A 12,791-nucleotide genomic window follows, 5' to 3' on the forward strand; every position below is an offset into this window, starting at 1 on the left:
GTTCTGTATCCGGTGGGGGGGGGGCCTGCAGCTTCAGTCGTGTCCTCCCCGCCGCAGCCTTTACCAGATATAAAAATCCTGCCTGCAGCTGCCAGTCCCCCCACCCCCACTCCGCTCCCGCGGCTCCCCAGCGACCCCAGGATGGAGAGGCGACAGGGACACTTCCTGTCCCAGCCCTGATCTGCTAAGCCAAACTCAGCAGATCATCTAATGGCAACAGTGGGCTGGATCGAACACAATGGGAGCTGGAAACGTGAGTCATCTGGCAATCCTGGCCTTTCTCATCAGGCCCCTTCCAGCCCCCCAGGACGGGCCAGCAGCTCCCACGCCTGAGGCCCCAGGCTCAGCTCCTGACCTGACGCCCTGCAGAACGATGAGCCACCCTCCCTCAAAGTGGCCGTTACCTGCGCTCCAAGGAGAAGCACGTGTCGTGGAGCGATGGGGCTGGGGAGACGGGGGTCCTGAGCATGCCAGAAAACAGGAGAATAAGACCAGGGTAAAGCTCGTCTCTCCTCCCCCGCCCTGTGCCCCAATCACAATGGCAGTGCCCCCACCTGGGTAGCATCCCCAGCCTTTGGCTGAATAGCCCGCCAACTGTAGCAGAGCATTGAGGGACTCTTTCTAATGGTCCCCTCGCTGTGGTGCCGACCGGCAGCTCCTTTCCTTGGGTGGCAGGGCACCCTGGGGTGAGCAGGTGTCTCTCAGGCGGGTTGGGGCAGGACGCTGGGAGCCCTGGACTACACTTTGATCAACGCAGAAACCCAAACAGACAAACGCTGCCACTGATTCCCCATGTGCCCCTGGGCAAGTCCCTGCCGCCCCGGGGCCCCAGCCCAGCAGTGCCTAAGTCTCTGCGTGAGGCCCAGGGAAGCCAGCACCTTTCTGCCCACAGCTGAACTTTGGGGGTTTCCCCCCAGTCCTCTCAGCCCATCCGGGATCTTGAGAGGGTGAAAAAATCCTTTTGCCCTTTATAGCAATTAGTGCTGCCTCCCCGGCTCCCTCTAGGACCTCCGCAGGCGGAGCATGGAGATGTGTCGAGTTCTGGGCCGGAAGGACTGGTCTGATCATCCAGGCTGACCTGCCGGCACAGAACTTCACCCCAAGATTCCTGCACCAAGCTTGTCGCTCGGACAGGTGAGAGCAGAGCATTCTGCAGCAAGGGAACCCCCGCCCCATCCCTTGCAATCTGGGAATTCCCCTCACTGGTAGCCATTGCGTTTTATTTCCCGTTTGAACTTGGCTGACTCCAGCTTCCAGGCATCGACTCTTGTTCGTCTGTCTGTCAGTCTGTCTTATGCAGTGTCATTGTAGCCGTCTGGGTCCCAGGATATTAGAAAGACAAGGTTGGTGAGATAATAGCTTTCACTGAACCAACTTCCATTGGTGAGAGAGACACGCTTTTGAGCCATGCAGAGCTTGTCTTCAGGTCAGTCAGTCTGTCTGTCTATTGCAGGGCTTTACTCTGCCACCTTCTATGCCAAATGCAGGGGAGGGATAGCTTGGTGGTTTGAGCACTGGCCTGCTAAACGCAGGGTTGTGAGTTCAATCCTTGAGGGGCCCTTTTAGGGATCTAGGGCAAAAATTGGGGATTGGTCCTGCTTTGAGCAGGGGGTTGGACTAGATGACCTCTGAGGTCCCTTCCAACCCCGATATTCTATGATTCTATGAAATCAAGACCAACAGCAAAGTTTGTGGGGGGAGGGATAGCTCAGTGGTTTGAGCATTGGCCTGCTAAACCCAGGGTTGTGAGTTCAATCCTTGAGGGGGCCATTTAGGGATGGGGCAAAAATTGGGGATTGGTCCTGCTTTGAGCAGGGGGTTGGACTAGATGACCTCCTGAGGTCCCTTCTAACCCTGAGATTCTGTGATTCTTAGTGAACTTCGTGGAGTTTGTGGCACTTCTCCCTTTTTGGGGTGAAATTTCTTCTGGGGAGGGGCAAGGTTAAATATTGATAGTTCACTGTTATTAATGTATTTTCTTATCATGGATTTTCAGGGTTTGTTTGGGTTTGTGGTTTGGTCGGTTGGTGTCTGGGGGTAAAAGGGGTTCTGGTGTCAGGGTTGGGGGGTAGAATGGGGGTTGGATTAGTGTCAGTGTAGGTTGTTGCAGGTGTTGGGGTTTGGCGGTGTGAGGGGGTGTCAGAGCTGGATAAGGCCTGTTAGAGGAGTGTGGTGTCAGACTGAGATGGGGTGTACAAACCCCACACAATAGAACAGGGAGGTAAGGAGCACTTCTGGTCACAGGAGGCTTCGCCCAGCCACACCTGCTGGGTATTGTTCAGGTTAAAGGCTCAGCACAGCTCAAGCATGGCAGTGAGTGCCAGGGAGCAGCTGGAGGAAATGGCATGTCCAGGGGAGATGGCTCAGCCTTCCAGGGTCAGGAGTTCAAGTTCAGTTGAGGTCAGCAGCCAAACCGGGACCCATGTTGCTCCTTAGCCACAATCTTCCTCGTTGAGGTGAGAAGTTCCGCATATCTAATGTCACGGTCAATGCAGAGAGGCCACAGAATGCATTGCTCGGCCCAGGTAAATCACCTGCCAATGACACGGCAGAAGGACAAGTTCCTACAGAGCAAGAGGAACGTGCACCAGGCTTGCCCCGCCCCGATTACAGAGCATCTAGGAGAAGCTTGGAGGTTCTTTCGGTGGGTGCAGAGGTTGAGGGGATCAGGAGCTGTGAGAGGCACAGACATTACACACCGAACGGCCCAGACAGGACAAGAGGTCTATGTTAGTGAGCAAAGAGATGCAAGCACAGTCCCCTCTCCCTGCTACAGTGTGTGTGGCACCTGCACACGCGCGTGGCAGACTTGGGAATCATTCTCAGACTGGGGCCCCATCCTTCCAATTGCCCGTGCTGCTTATTTCCATTCGTTTGCAACTGCACCATGCTGCAGATGCATCCTCCTTGCACTGACCCCTGCCTGTTATGGACCAAATTGAGAGCGGGTGTTAGAGGAGCATCTCCCAAAAGCCCATTACCCTCTTTCGAATTGCCCCAGTCTGACTGTGGCTGCCGTGTGCTGGGGTGGATCAGTTCTATAAAAGGATTCTCTTGTGAGTGCTTCTAAACAAACTCCTCCTTGTAATCAAGGCCACGTTTCCCTGCACCGCTCTGTCTTGTCCGATGGCCAGTTAACACACCTCTGACAATGCTGTTGTCATTCTCCAGTGACCAGCATCTCTCAGGCTTCAGTTACAATGGGCTTTGCTGCCAAAAATGTCAACCGTCTCTTCCCCCAGTGGGAAGGCTAGTGCAGAGGGGGATGTATTAAACATCATGCTCAGTGCAGGTACACAACTGCACAGCAGTCTCCAATTGCCCTCCCCAGAGCTGCCATCGATGGATCAGACCTTGCTAGTGGCAGGTGACAAAGGACAAGGGTTCACTGTCTCCCCAACAAGTACCTCGCTGATGCACACACACACTCGCACTCACCCAGTCCCTCCCCTCTGGTCCCTCCCTGTAGGATCCTGCACCGCAAGCTCATGCCCTGGCCAGGAGGAAGGGGTGGATTTCTGAAGCCATCCGAGGGACGCCCTGACTGCCCGGGGCTGAGAGCCGGGAGCTAGGGAGTGAGAGAGAGTCTGAGAACCAAACCAGGGCAGGCTAGAGCTGTCCCAGTGCCTCTCCGACTAGGCAGCCGTGTTCTCCTTAAGCATGTTCTGTTTACGTTCATTGCAGCACTTCCTGCCCGCTCTGGAATGTCCTGCTATTGTGAGCCCCAGCTCCCTGCCAAGTCCTGCCATGGGGACAGTTTCACAGGGTGAACCATAGGAATAGTCCTTGGGATCAAACCTTGTTAGTGACCATTTAAAAAGGGATGATGCAAACGCCTCCTGTCCTTCCTGCCCCCGTGTTGTGACCCAGTCTCCAGTGCCCTCGGCGCAGGGGCCCTCTCCGCAGTCTGGTTCTGCAGCAGGAGTGCTGCGCGTGCTCTGAGCGGGGCGTTTCCCAGGGTAGGGCCTGGCCGAACATCCCAGGGCCACTCTGTGCACTCGGGGCCTTGTCTGCACTCGCCTCTTTCCCTCCAATCTCCCATTGTCACTGGCGCAGCTCTGCACTGGCTTAGAAAAACACCGACAGCCTTCAAGCCACACAGGGTTCAATGACACTGATTGGAAGGTCTGGGACCACCCTGCCTCCGAGTGGAAATGGTGCAAAATCAAGTGCAGATACAGCCTGCGGGCAGCACAGCGTCTCCCAGCCTCGGCCCTGCACTGGACACCGGTGGAGCTAGGTAGCGCAGGGCCACATTACAACACGGGTCTCCAACATGCAGTCCTGGCTTAGGCAAGAGCCAAGCAACTTCTCATCGATCCCAGGCATCACCAACTCTTGCACTTTTATCTCAAATCTCGTGACAGTTGGCGTTTTTCTTGAAGTCCCCGCGCCTGGAACCAGGAGAATAAACCCCGGCTTTCATTGGAAAAGGGAGCCTGGTTCCAGCCTCTGGGAGTGGAGAGATGCGGAAAATGGGGCCCAAGTGCAACCTCCGTGCCTGGACCCCAGAAAGCAAAGCCCCACCCCCACCGCGCAGGGCATTATTTTTCGGAATCTCCTGATTTGAAGAAGGTCTCATGCTTTGGGGGCTGGACTCCTGGTTTTGGGATGTGTGGGGCTTCAATAGTTCCCAAGTGAAGTGTCTCGGAGCTTTGGACTGGATTCCCAAGGGCATTCCAGCCCCGTTCCCTTCCGTGACCCTTAGCCAGTGGTTAGCGCACCCATGTTCAGACTCCCCTCTGGAGCAGTTCTGCTTGGGACTACTGGCGGGTGGCCACTCTCAGGCTCTCCTGTTGAAGCTGTTTCACTTTGTAGAATAATTCAGTATTCAGGGGAGTAGGAACTGGAACCCAGGCTTGTCCCCCACCCCGCAGCTGAGTGCCCTACCTTCTGGGCTACAGAGTCATTTTCAGTGTCTCGCTCCGGCCCAAGGCCTGGGCAAGGATTTGATGCCATGTGGAACAGCGACAACAAGAGAAGGTGAGAGGCACCCACTGCGGCCCGGGGGCTGGGCTACTCACCTAGCAGGGGGCAGAGCTGGGCTCAAGTCCCTCTCTAGAGTGGGGATACCAACGTGGTGAGTGCTCTAACCACTGGACTCAAGGGTGCCAGGGGGCACAGGACCACCACCACCTTGCCCTCCTCCAAGTCTATGACTAGCCCTTAGTTCCTTTGCTTTTGTTAAAAATGCCCAAAACAAAACAATGGTGTTTCCAATTTGTCGACATTTTAAAAAAAATTGGGTTTGGTTTGACCCAAAGGGAGCCTTGAGTCTGATGTGTCAAAACTGCCGTCAGTTATTGGCCCCGCGCTGCTGATCGCCTCCCTGAGAGCAGCAGTGTGCCGAGCTCTGGGCGTGCTCTGAGACCAGTCTCTGCCTAGCAGGGTGGCCTTGGCTCTCTGGATGAGGTGCCTGGACATGCCATGCGACTGGGACCTGGGGCAGCCCAGGGCTAGCCACAATGAGGCATACGCTGACATTGGCATAGCACCAGTCTTGTGGCCCATCCAGCCCTTTGCCTACCTCTCGCATTGATTTGCACTTCGGCACTTTCCACCCGAGGATCTCAAAGCGCTTCACCAGCGTGAGTGAAGAAGCCCTGCCAGTGCGGTAGGTCAGTCCTACCAGCCTGGAGCAGCACACGCCTGATGGACCTGAGGCTACAGCCTACTCCTGCTAAGGAGTGAGTCTGCGATCTCACTGCTAGGCAACGCTATACCCTGTATTCAAGGGATGGAAAGCTACAAAACTCTGCCTATGCGTAAAGCTCAACGGTACGGTAAAGCGTGGTCCCAGCCTGGGCCTGGCACCCTGATAAAAGTCTGTCTGTCTCTCTGTCTGTCGTGCAGCAAATGCTCCTGCTTGTTTAGTCTGGCAGACCAGGGATCCGGGGAAGGGTGGAGCAGAGAAGCAACCTTCTCTCATTTCGCGCCTGCTCCTTTAGACAGGGACACAGCCCGGGACATGAGCTGTAAATACAACGGGTCCGGGGCCTGGGGGCTGGAGGCAGGCAGCCAGTTAACGTTTAAGGAATTTAAAAAAGAGAATTCCTATGGCAAGGGGCTTGTTTGTCTGCGTGCTGGCTTGCCGGGGCGGATCCCAGCTCTCCTGCCATGCAGCAGGAAACAGGAAGGTTTGTGCTCACCCCCTCCTGCCTGCGCTCTGAGGAGGGCTCATTAAGCAGCCCTATTTTCAAACTGAAGTTGCAGGCAACAAAGCTGGAGTTCACACACACTCCCCTCCACTCAGCAAACAGGCACCAGCCGCACCCGGCAGGGAGAGGAGCCTTCTGCGGTGTGTGGGCGACGACCCGGTGGGAGCTGCAGAGCCTAAGGCCCAGGGGCAGCGCAGCAGCTCAAGGGCGAGTGAACTAGGTTCACCTTCGCCTCGAGGCCATCCGCATTGAGCGTCCCCGTGACCTGGGAGAGCATGGCAGCAGCGCGGATTGCAGTGCAGGGGCTATTGCTGGGTGCAGCCTTGCTGCAGCTGGAAGGTGAGTTCCTTCCCAGGGCCCTGCCTCTGGCACTGGCCTTGTGGCGGGTTCTAGCCGAAGGGCTGACCAGGGCAGGCAGGGATTTCTGGGGGGCAGTCTGTTACTTCCGTTCTCTGCACTGACTGTGGGTAAGATGGGAACCCCCTGCTGCTGTCCGCGGAGGAGCGAGTGCTCACCCTGCCCTGGGCGAGCTATTTCCTCTTGCCTGGAATTGCCTTTTCCCTGAGATCGGCACAAGAGAGCCGGGCAATGCGCAGTGGCCATCGGGCGTGGCCGTGGGAGGACAGCCTATAGCCAGCATTCTGCAAGGCTGGGGTTGTCTTGAACCCCATTTTATTGGGGTTCTTCCCCACGTAGCACAGCTCCTGGGTCTGGCCCATCAGCTGGTTGCTGAGCAGCTCCGAACACCAGGGCAGACCAACCAGGGAAATGTCGATTCCTTGGGACGGAGCCATTGTCTTGCCGCCTCTTTCCTTTGCTTTTGTGCATCTCAAACTGCGAGTGCCTCGGGGTCAGAGGGAGCTTTTCTCTCTCTGCATCGCTCGGTGTTTAGCTCGGGTGCCAATGCTGGCAGCTCAGTGCTCTGAGCCCAGAGCTGGGGTGCAGCCGGGTCTGCCTGGGGTCGGCACAGACCTACCAGCCGGCTCAGTCTCTGCTCACAGAGCTGGCAAAGCTGCTTTTTATCCCTTCACAGGCGGGTGAAGGAAGCATTGGAAACACTTAGACAGAGCGGTTCTGGAACTCTGAATAGGGACAATGCCGCTTTGAGTCACTGCAAATTATCCTCTCTTTCACACGGGCTCGAAACGTTCCCAACGGCCAAGCTCCCACCGCTGTCCTGGCTGGTGTCGCTGAGCATTCGCTCCAGGGGTCGGACCCTGCAGCTACTGTACAGGATGGGGGGTAATTCGCAGACAAAAGCGCCTTCATTCCCTGCAGTTAGGGCTGTAAACAGGAATCCGGAGCGAGAAGAGAAAGAAAGCAGAATGCAGCACTGGTGTGTTTTAAAATAACATAAACGGCTGAAAAGGAGGAAATTCAAAGGTAATGTTACACAGACACAGACACACACACACACACAAACATGGAAATGCTGAGTCCAATACCCTTAACTCTGCCCTTGTAGTGCCAGCACCTTGTAGAAGGCAAGTGCTTCCCAATCTTTTCATTCTGGCAGCCTCCTCGTCACCCACTGCTGGTGTGGCCGGGCTCTACTGAATCCCACGCCGGGCGGTGAACGCACCCAGACCAGCCCTGGTGCATATCGCAGGGTGCCCATGTTCTACAGCAGAACGCAATAGCAAACATAACATTTCACCGTCCGCCATGTCAGCCATTTGTCTCATGCTCCTGGTTCTGCTTCTGCCACCCTTGTTCATGCCAGGCTCCCTACTCGTGAGACAGTCCCTGGGACACCAGGCCTGTGTAGGGTTGTCACCCATCTGAGTTTACCTGGACAGTCCAGTTTTTGGCTTGTGTGTCCAAGTGTCATTTAGGGTTGCCAGGTTTCGACCAGAAAGGCCAGTTGAAAAGGGGACCTGGCAGTGTCTGGTCAGATGTACTGACTGGACACCAAAAGTCCGGTTACCGTGGGGCGGGGGCAGGCACCAGGTCATTAACCTGTGCCAGTCCCTGCTCAGCCAGGGCCACTTCCTACCTGCAAGCAGGCTCTTTGTCAGACTGCAACAGCTCCTGTCCAAGCCCCGGAGCAGAGGGAGCCAAGTGATGGGGGGGGGGGAAGAGGAGAGTGAGCGATGGGGGTGGAGCCTTGGGGGAAGAGGTTGGGGGGACTTCGGGGGCCAGTTACCGGCAATTGGAAAGGTGGCAACAACCCTAGCCCTGTAAGGAAGGAATGCTCACATATGAGTGGCAGGATCAGATCCCATGTCTCTGGTACTGACATGGCCCCATTGTCATGGGATTGGAGTGCTGGACAGATTTGGCTGTATTTATCCACACAGCCCCCGTGAGCTAGGGCCGTGCTGTTAACCCCAGTTACCCTGGTGAACTAGCTTGCTCTCTGGGTTAGGGTTTTGTCCTGCCACCCATCACTGGAGTACCTGAACGCCTTCCAGGGGAAATCACTAGCAAAGTCCCTAGTGGACTCCAGGGCCAGAGCAGAGCTCTGCTTGGGACAGAAGTGTCTGTTTGGTTGGGGTGAGGAAGAGGACGGCCTAGAGACACACAAGAAGCCTGGGGGCAGCAGGGACTTGATTCCGGTTGTCTCTGTGGCAGGCTAGTGCCCAGCCTTCTTCTCCTCTAACTGTGGGGCGCCCTTCAGCTTCTTTGGTCCTCCAGCAGTTCCCTGCTCTCTTGGCATCACCCAGTACCGCAGCATCAACCCTTCTTGCCTGGGCTGAGGCCTCTGGGATTTTGCAGCTCTACCTGACGCTAGATAAGAAGCCTCCACAGTGTCTCTGGGAGCCGAATGGACCCCGGTGCCAGATTCTTGCTGTCCACTGTGCAAGTGGGTCCGAAAGTCCCCCTCTCCCCTGTCAGGCTGTGAGGAAGTGGGACTGTTCTTAATGTTTCCTCTGAATAGTGTGGGGGTGCCTCAGTTTCCCCATGGCAGTTCTAAAGTATCTAGGTGGTGGGGTAAGGGTGTATAATCACTGCAGAGCCCTTGAGGTTAGTTGTCACGGAGTCCCTGGGCGATGCTCTGGAACTGCTCCCTACGAAGCCAGTCAGGACTCTGGGGAAGTCTCCTTTCTGTGAGCAGCCTGTCTTCAGGACACACAGCTCACACAGCTTCCACCTTCCTGGGTCTGACCTCGGAGCATTCAGCGTCCTCTGCCCCTCCGTGCGCTTCCCACAGTGAGTCCACCCAGGTGGGGTCCTGGGGAAGCCAGAGGGTCCTGCCCCCCAACTCCGCAGTCAGACGGGACTCTCAGCCAGCCAGTAAAACAGAGGTTTATTAGACGACAGGAACATGGTCTAACACAGAGCTTGTAGGTGCAGAGAACCGGACCCCTCAGCTGCGTCCATTTTGAGGGGCAGTGAGCCAGACAACCCCGTCTGCCCTTCACTCCATGTCCCAGCCAGCCCCAAACTGAAAACTCCCTCCAGCCCCTCCTCCTCTGGGCTTTGTTCCTTTCCCCGGGCCAGGAGGTCACCTGATTCCTTTGTTCTCCAACCCTTTATCTCTCACCTTACAGGGGGGAAGGGCCCAGGCCATCAGTTGCCAGGAAACAGGGTGTCGGCCATTCTCTGTGTCCAGACCCCTGCACACACCTGCCCTCTAGGGCTCCGCAGTGATTATACACCCTTATCCCACCACCTAGATACTTAAGAACTGCCATGGGGAAACTGAGGCACCCCCACACTATTCAGAAGAAACATTAAGAACAGTCCCACTTCGTCACACAGGCCTCCCCAGTTCCAGTGGGGCAGGTGGTCCCTGCAGCAAGCTGCAGGCCTGGCAGTGGGGTCAGGCTGGGGCTGATGGCTGCCATAGCTGGCTGAGAGCACATGACACTCTACAAGGTGGGGGAGAACTACTGCCCCTTGGAGCCCTGCTGCAGCCAGCTCCATTGTCACCTCCACCCCATCACACCCAGGGCTCAATCTCACCCAAGGGTCTGCAGGTTGTGTGGCTCTCGTTGGGCCCTCAGGGAGCCCAGGCTGCGCCTGGGACCCAGGCACAGGGGCCACTGTCCTGCTCTTTGGCACTATGGGCTTTTAGTGACTGATGTGTGTACTTGGACTTTCAGAAAGCCTTTGATAAGGTCCCACCTAAGGCTCTTAGGAAAACTCAGCTTTCATGGGATAAGAGGACAGGTCCTCTCATGGATTGGTAACTGGTTAAAAGACTGGAAACAAAGGGTAGGAATAAATGGTCAGTTTTCACCATGAAGAAAGATAAATAGCAGTGTCCCCCAGGGGTCTGTACTGGAAACAGTACTGATCAGCATATTCATAAGTGATCTGGGAAAAGGGGTGAACAATGAGGTGGCAAAGTTTGCAGATGATACAGAACTGCTCAAGATAGTTAAGTCCAAAGCTGACTGTGAAGACATACAAAGGGATCTCACAAAACTGGGTGACTGGGCAACAAAATGGCAGATGACATTCAGTGTTGATAAATGCAAAGTACTGCACATTGGAAAACATAATCCCAATTGCACATATAAAATGATGGGGTCTAAATTAGCCATTACCACTCAAGAAAGAGATCTTGCAGTTGTTGTGGATAGTTCTCTGAAAACATCCACTCAATATGCAGTGGCAGTCAAAAAAGCAAACAATGTTCGGAACCATTAGGAAAGGGATAGACAATAACACAGAAAATATCATAATGCCACTATATAAATCCATGGTACTTTTGAATACTGCATGCAAATATGGTCGCCCCATCTCAAAAATATATATATTAGAATTGGAAAAGGTGCAGAGAAGGGCAACAGAAATGATTAGGGGTTTGGAACACCTCCCATATGAGGAGAGATTAAAAAATCTGGGAATGTTCAGGTTGGAAAAGAGATGACTAAGGGGGAATATGATAGCAGTCTATAAAATCATGACCGGTGTGGAGAAAGTGAATAAGGAAGTGCTATTTACCCCATCACATAACACAAGAATCAGGAGTCTGCCAATGAAATTAATAGGCAGCAAATTTAAAACAAACATAAGGAAGTATTTCTTCACACAAAATGTATAGTTAACCTGTGGAATTCATTGCCAGTGGACATTGCAAAAGCCCAAAGGATAACTGAGATAAAAAAAGAATGAGATAAGTTCATGGAGGATAGGTCCATCAATGGCTATTAGTCAAGATGGGCAGGGATGCAACCCTATGCTCTGGGTGACCCGAAACCTCTGACTGCCAGAAGCTGGGACTGTATGAAAGGGGATGGATCACTCGATAAATTGCCCTGTTCTGTTCATTCGCTGTAAAGCACCTGGCACTGACCATTGTTAGAAGACAGGACACTGGGCTAGATGAACCATTGGTCTGTCCCAATATGGCCGTTCTTATGTTCTGTTCTAATATTATGGCCCTTGTGTGCATCTCTGGCAGCTGCAGACACAGCAGGTGCTGGCTTCCAGCCCTGGGCTCACTGCTGTGCACCATTGACCTCTGCTGCTCTCTGCTGCTGTGACTGGGGAGACCCACCCCCTGGTTCACTGAATGCTGCAGTAGCCTCGGTGCCTTGTGAAGGCCAAAGGGTGGGATTTGGAATGACACATCCCAACAAGGGGTTTTCTGGATAATGGGATCTGCCAGTGGATAGTTGGAAGTTGATAGTAATTAATATAAATCAGAAGTTAGGAATTGTAGTAATTTGATAAGGGAAGCAAAGGGACACCAAGAAAAATCTATGGCCAGCAGAGTTAAGAACAATCAATATAGGCTTATAGAAAATAGATCCTGTCAAACTAACTATATCTTTTTTTTTATGAGACTGCAAGTTTTGCTGATAAAGGTAACAGTGGTCATGGGATATACTTAGACTCCTGTCAGGCATTTCACTTAGCACCACACAACGTTTTGATTAGAACACTAAAACAATTTACAATTAACATGGCACATATTAAATGGATTAAAAGCTGGCTATCTGATAAGTCTCAAAATGTAACTGTGAACAGGGTATCATCACTGACTGGGTGTGTTTCGAGTGAGGTCCTGCAGGGTTAGGTTCTTGGCCCTACACTATTTAATGTTTTTATCAATGGCCTGGAAGAAAACATAAAATCATCACAGATAAAGTTTGCAGACGGCACAGAAATTGGGGGAGTGATAAATAATGAAAAGGACAGGTCACTGATTCAGCGTGATCTGGTCATTTGGTAAGCTAGGTGCAAGCAAACAATATGCGTTGTAATACAACTAAATGTAAACGTGTGCATTTAGGAATCAAGATGGTAGGCCCTAGGCCATACTTACAGGATGACTCTATCCTGGGATGCAGTGACTCTGAAAAAGATTTAGGGGTCATGGTGGATAATCAACTGAACCTGAGCTCCCAATGCAACGCTGTGGCCAAAGAGCTAATGCGATCCTGGGATGCATAAAGGAGAATCTCAAGGACGAGCAGAGAAGTTATTTGACCTCTGAATTTGGCACTGGTGCTACGGCTGCTGGAGTTCTGTGTCCAGTTCTGTGCTCGCAATTCAAGAAGGATGGTGATAAATTGGAGAGGGGTCAGAGAGGAGCCACCAGAATGATTAAAGAATTAGAAAACCTGCCTTAGAGTGAGAGACTCAAAGAGCTCAGTCTATTTAGCTGAACAAAGAAGGTGAAGGGGTGACTTGATCACAGTCTATAGGTACCTACATGGGGAACAAACGTAATAA

The 12,791-nt window shown here is 53.5% G+C and overlaps 1 protein-coding gene across 3 annotated transcripts in view; it reads left to right on the forward strand.

Moving 5' to 3' along the window:
• ROBO4 (roundabout guidance receptor 4) overlaps nt 1–12,791 on the forward strand; it is an 85,953-nt gene that overhangs the window by 16,694 nt on the left and 56,468 nt on the right. The window contains exon 1 of one of the 3 annotated variants that reach the window (XM_048827430.2): nt 6,169–6,497. The exons of the other annotated variants lie outside the window; for them this stretch is intronic. Within the exon in view, the coding sequence (XP_048683387.2) occupies nt 6,434–6,497 (64 nt within the window). The 5' untranslated portion in view covers nt 6,169–6,433. Of the gene's footprint in view, nt 1–6,168; nt 6,498–12,791 lie in introns of those variants that run through there. 3 annotated transcript variants of the gene reach the window in all.

Source organism: Caretta caretta, chromosome 22 (genome assembly GCF_965140235.1).
Source record: "Caretta caretta isolate rCarCar2 chromosome 22, rCarCar1.hap1, whole genome shotgun sequence".
NCBI classification, from domain to species: Eukaryota; Metazoa; Chordata; order Testudines; family Cheloniidae; genus Caretta; species Caretta caretta.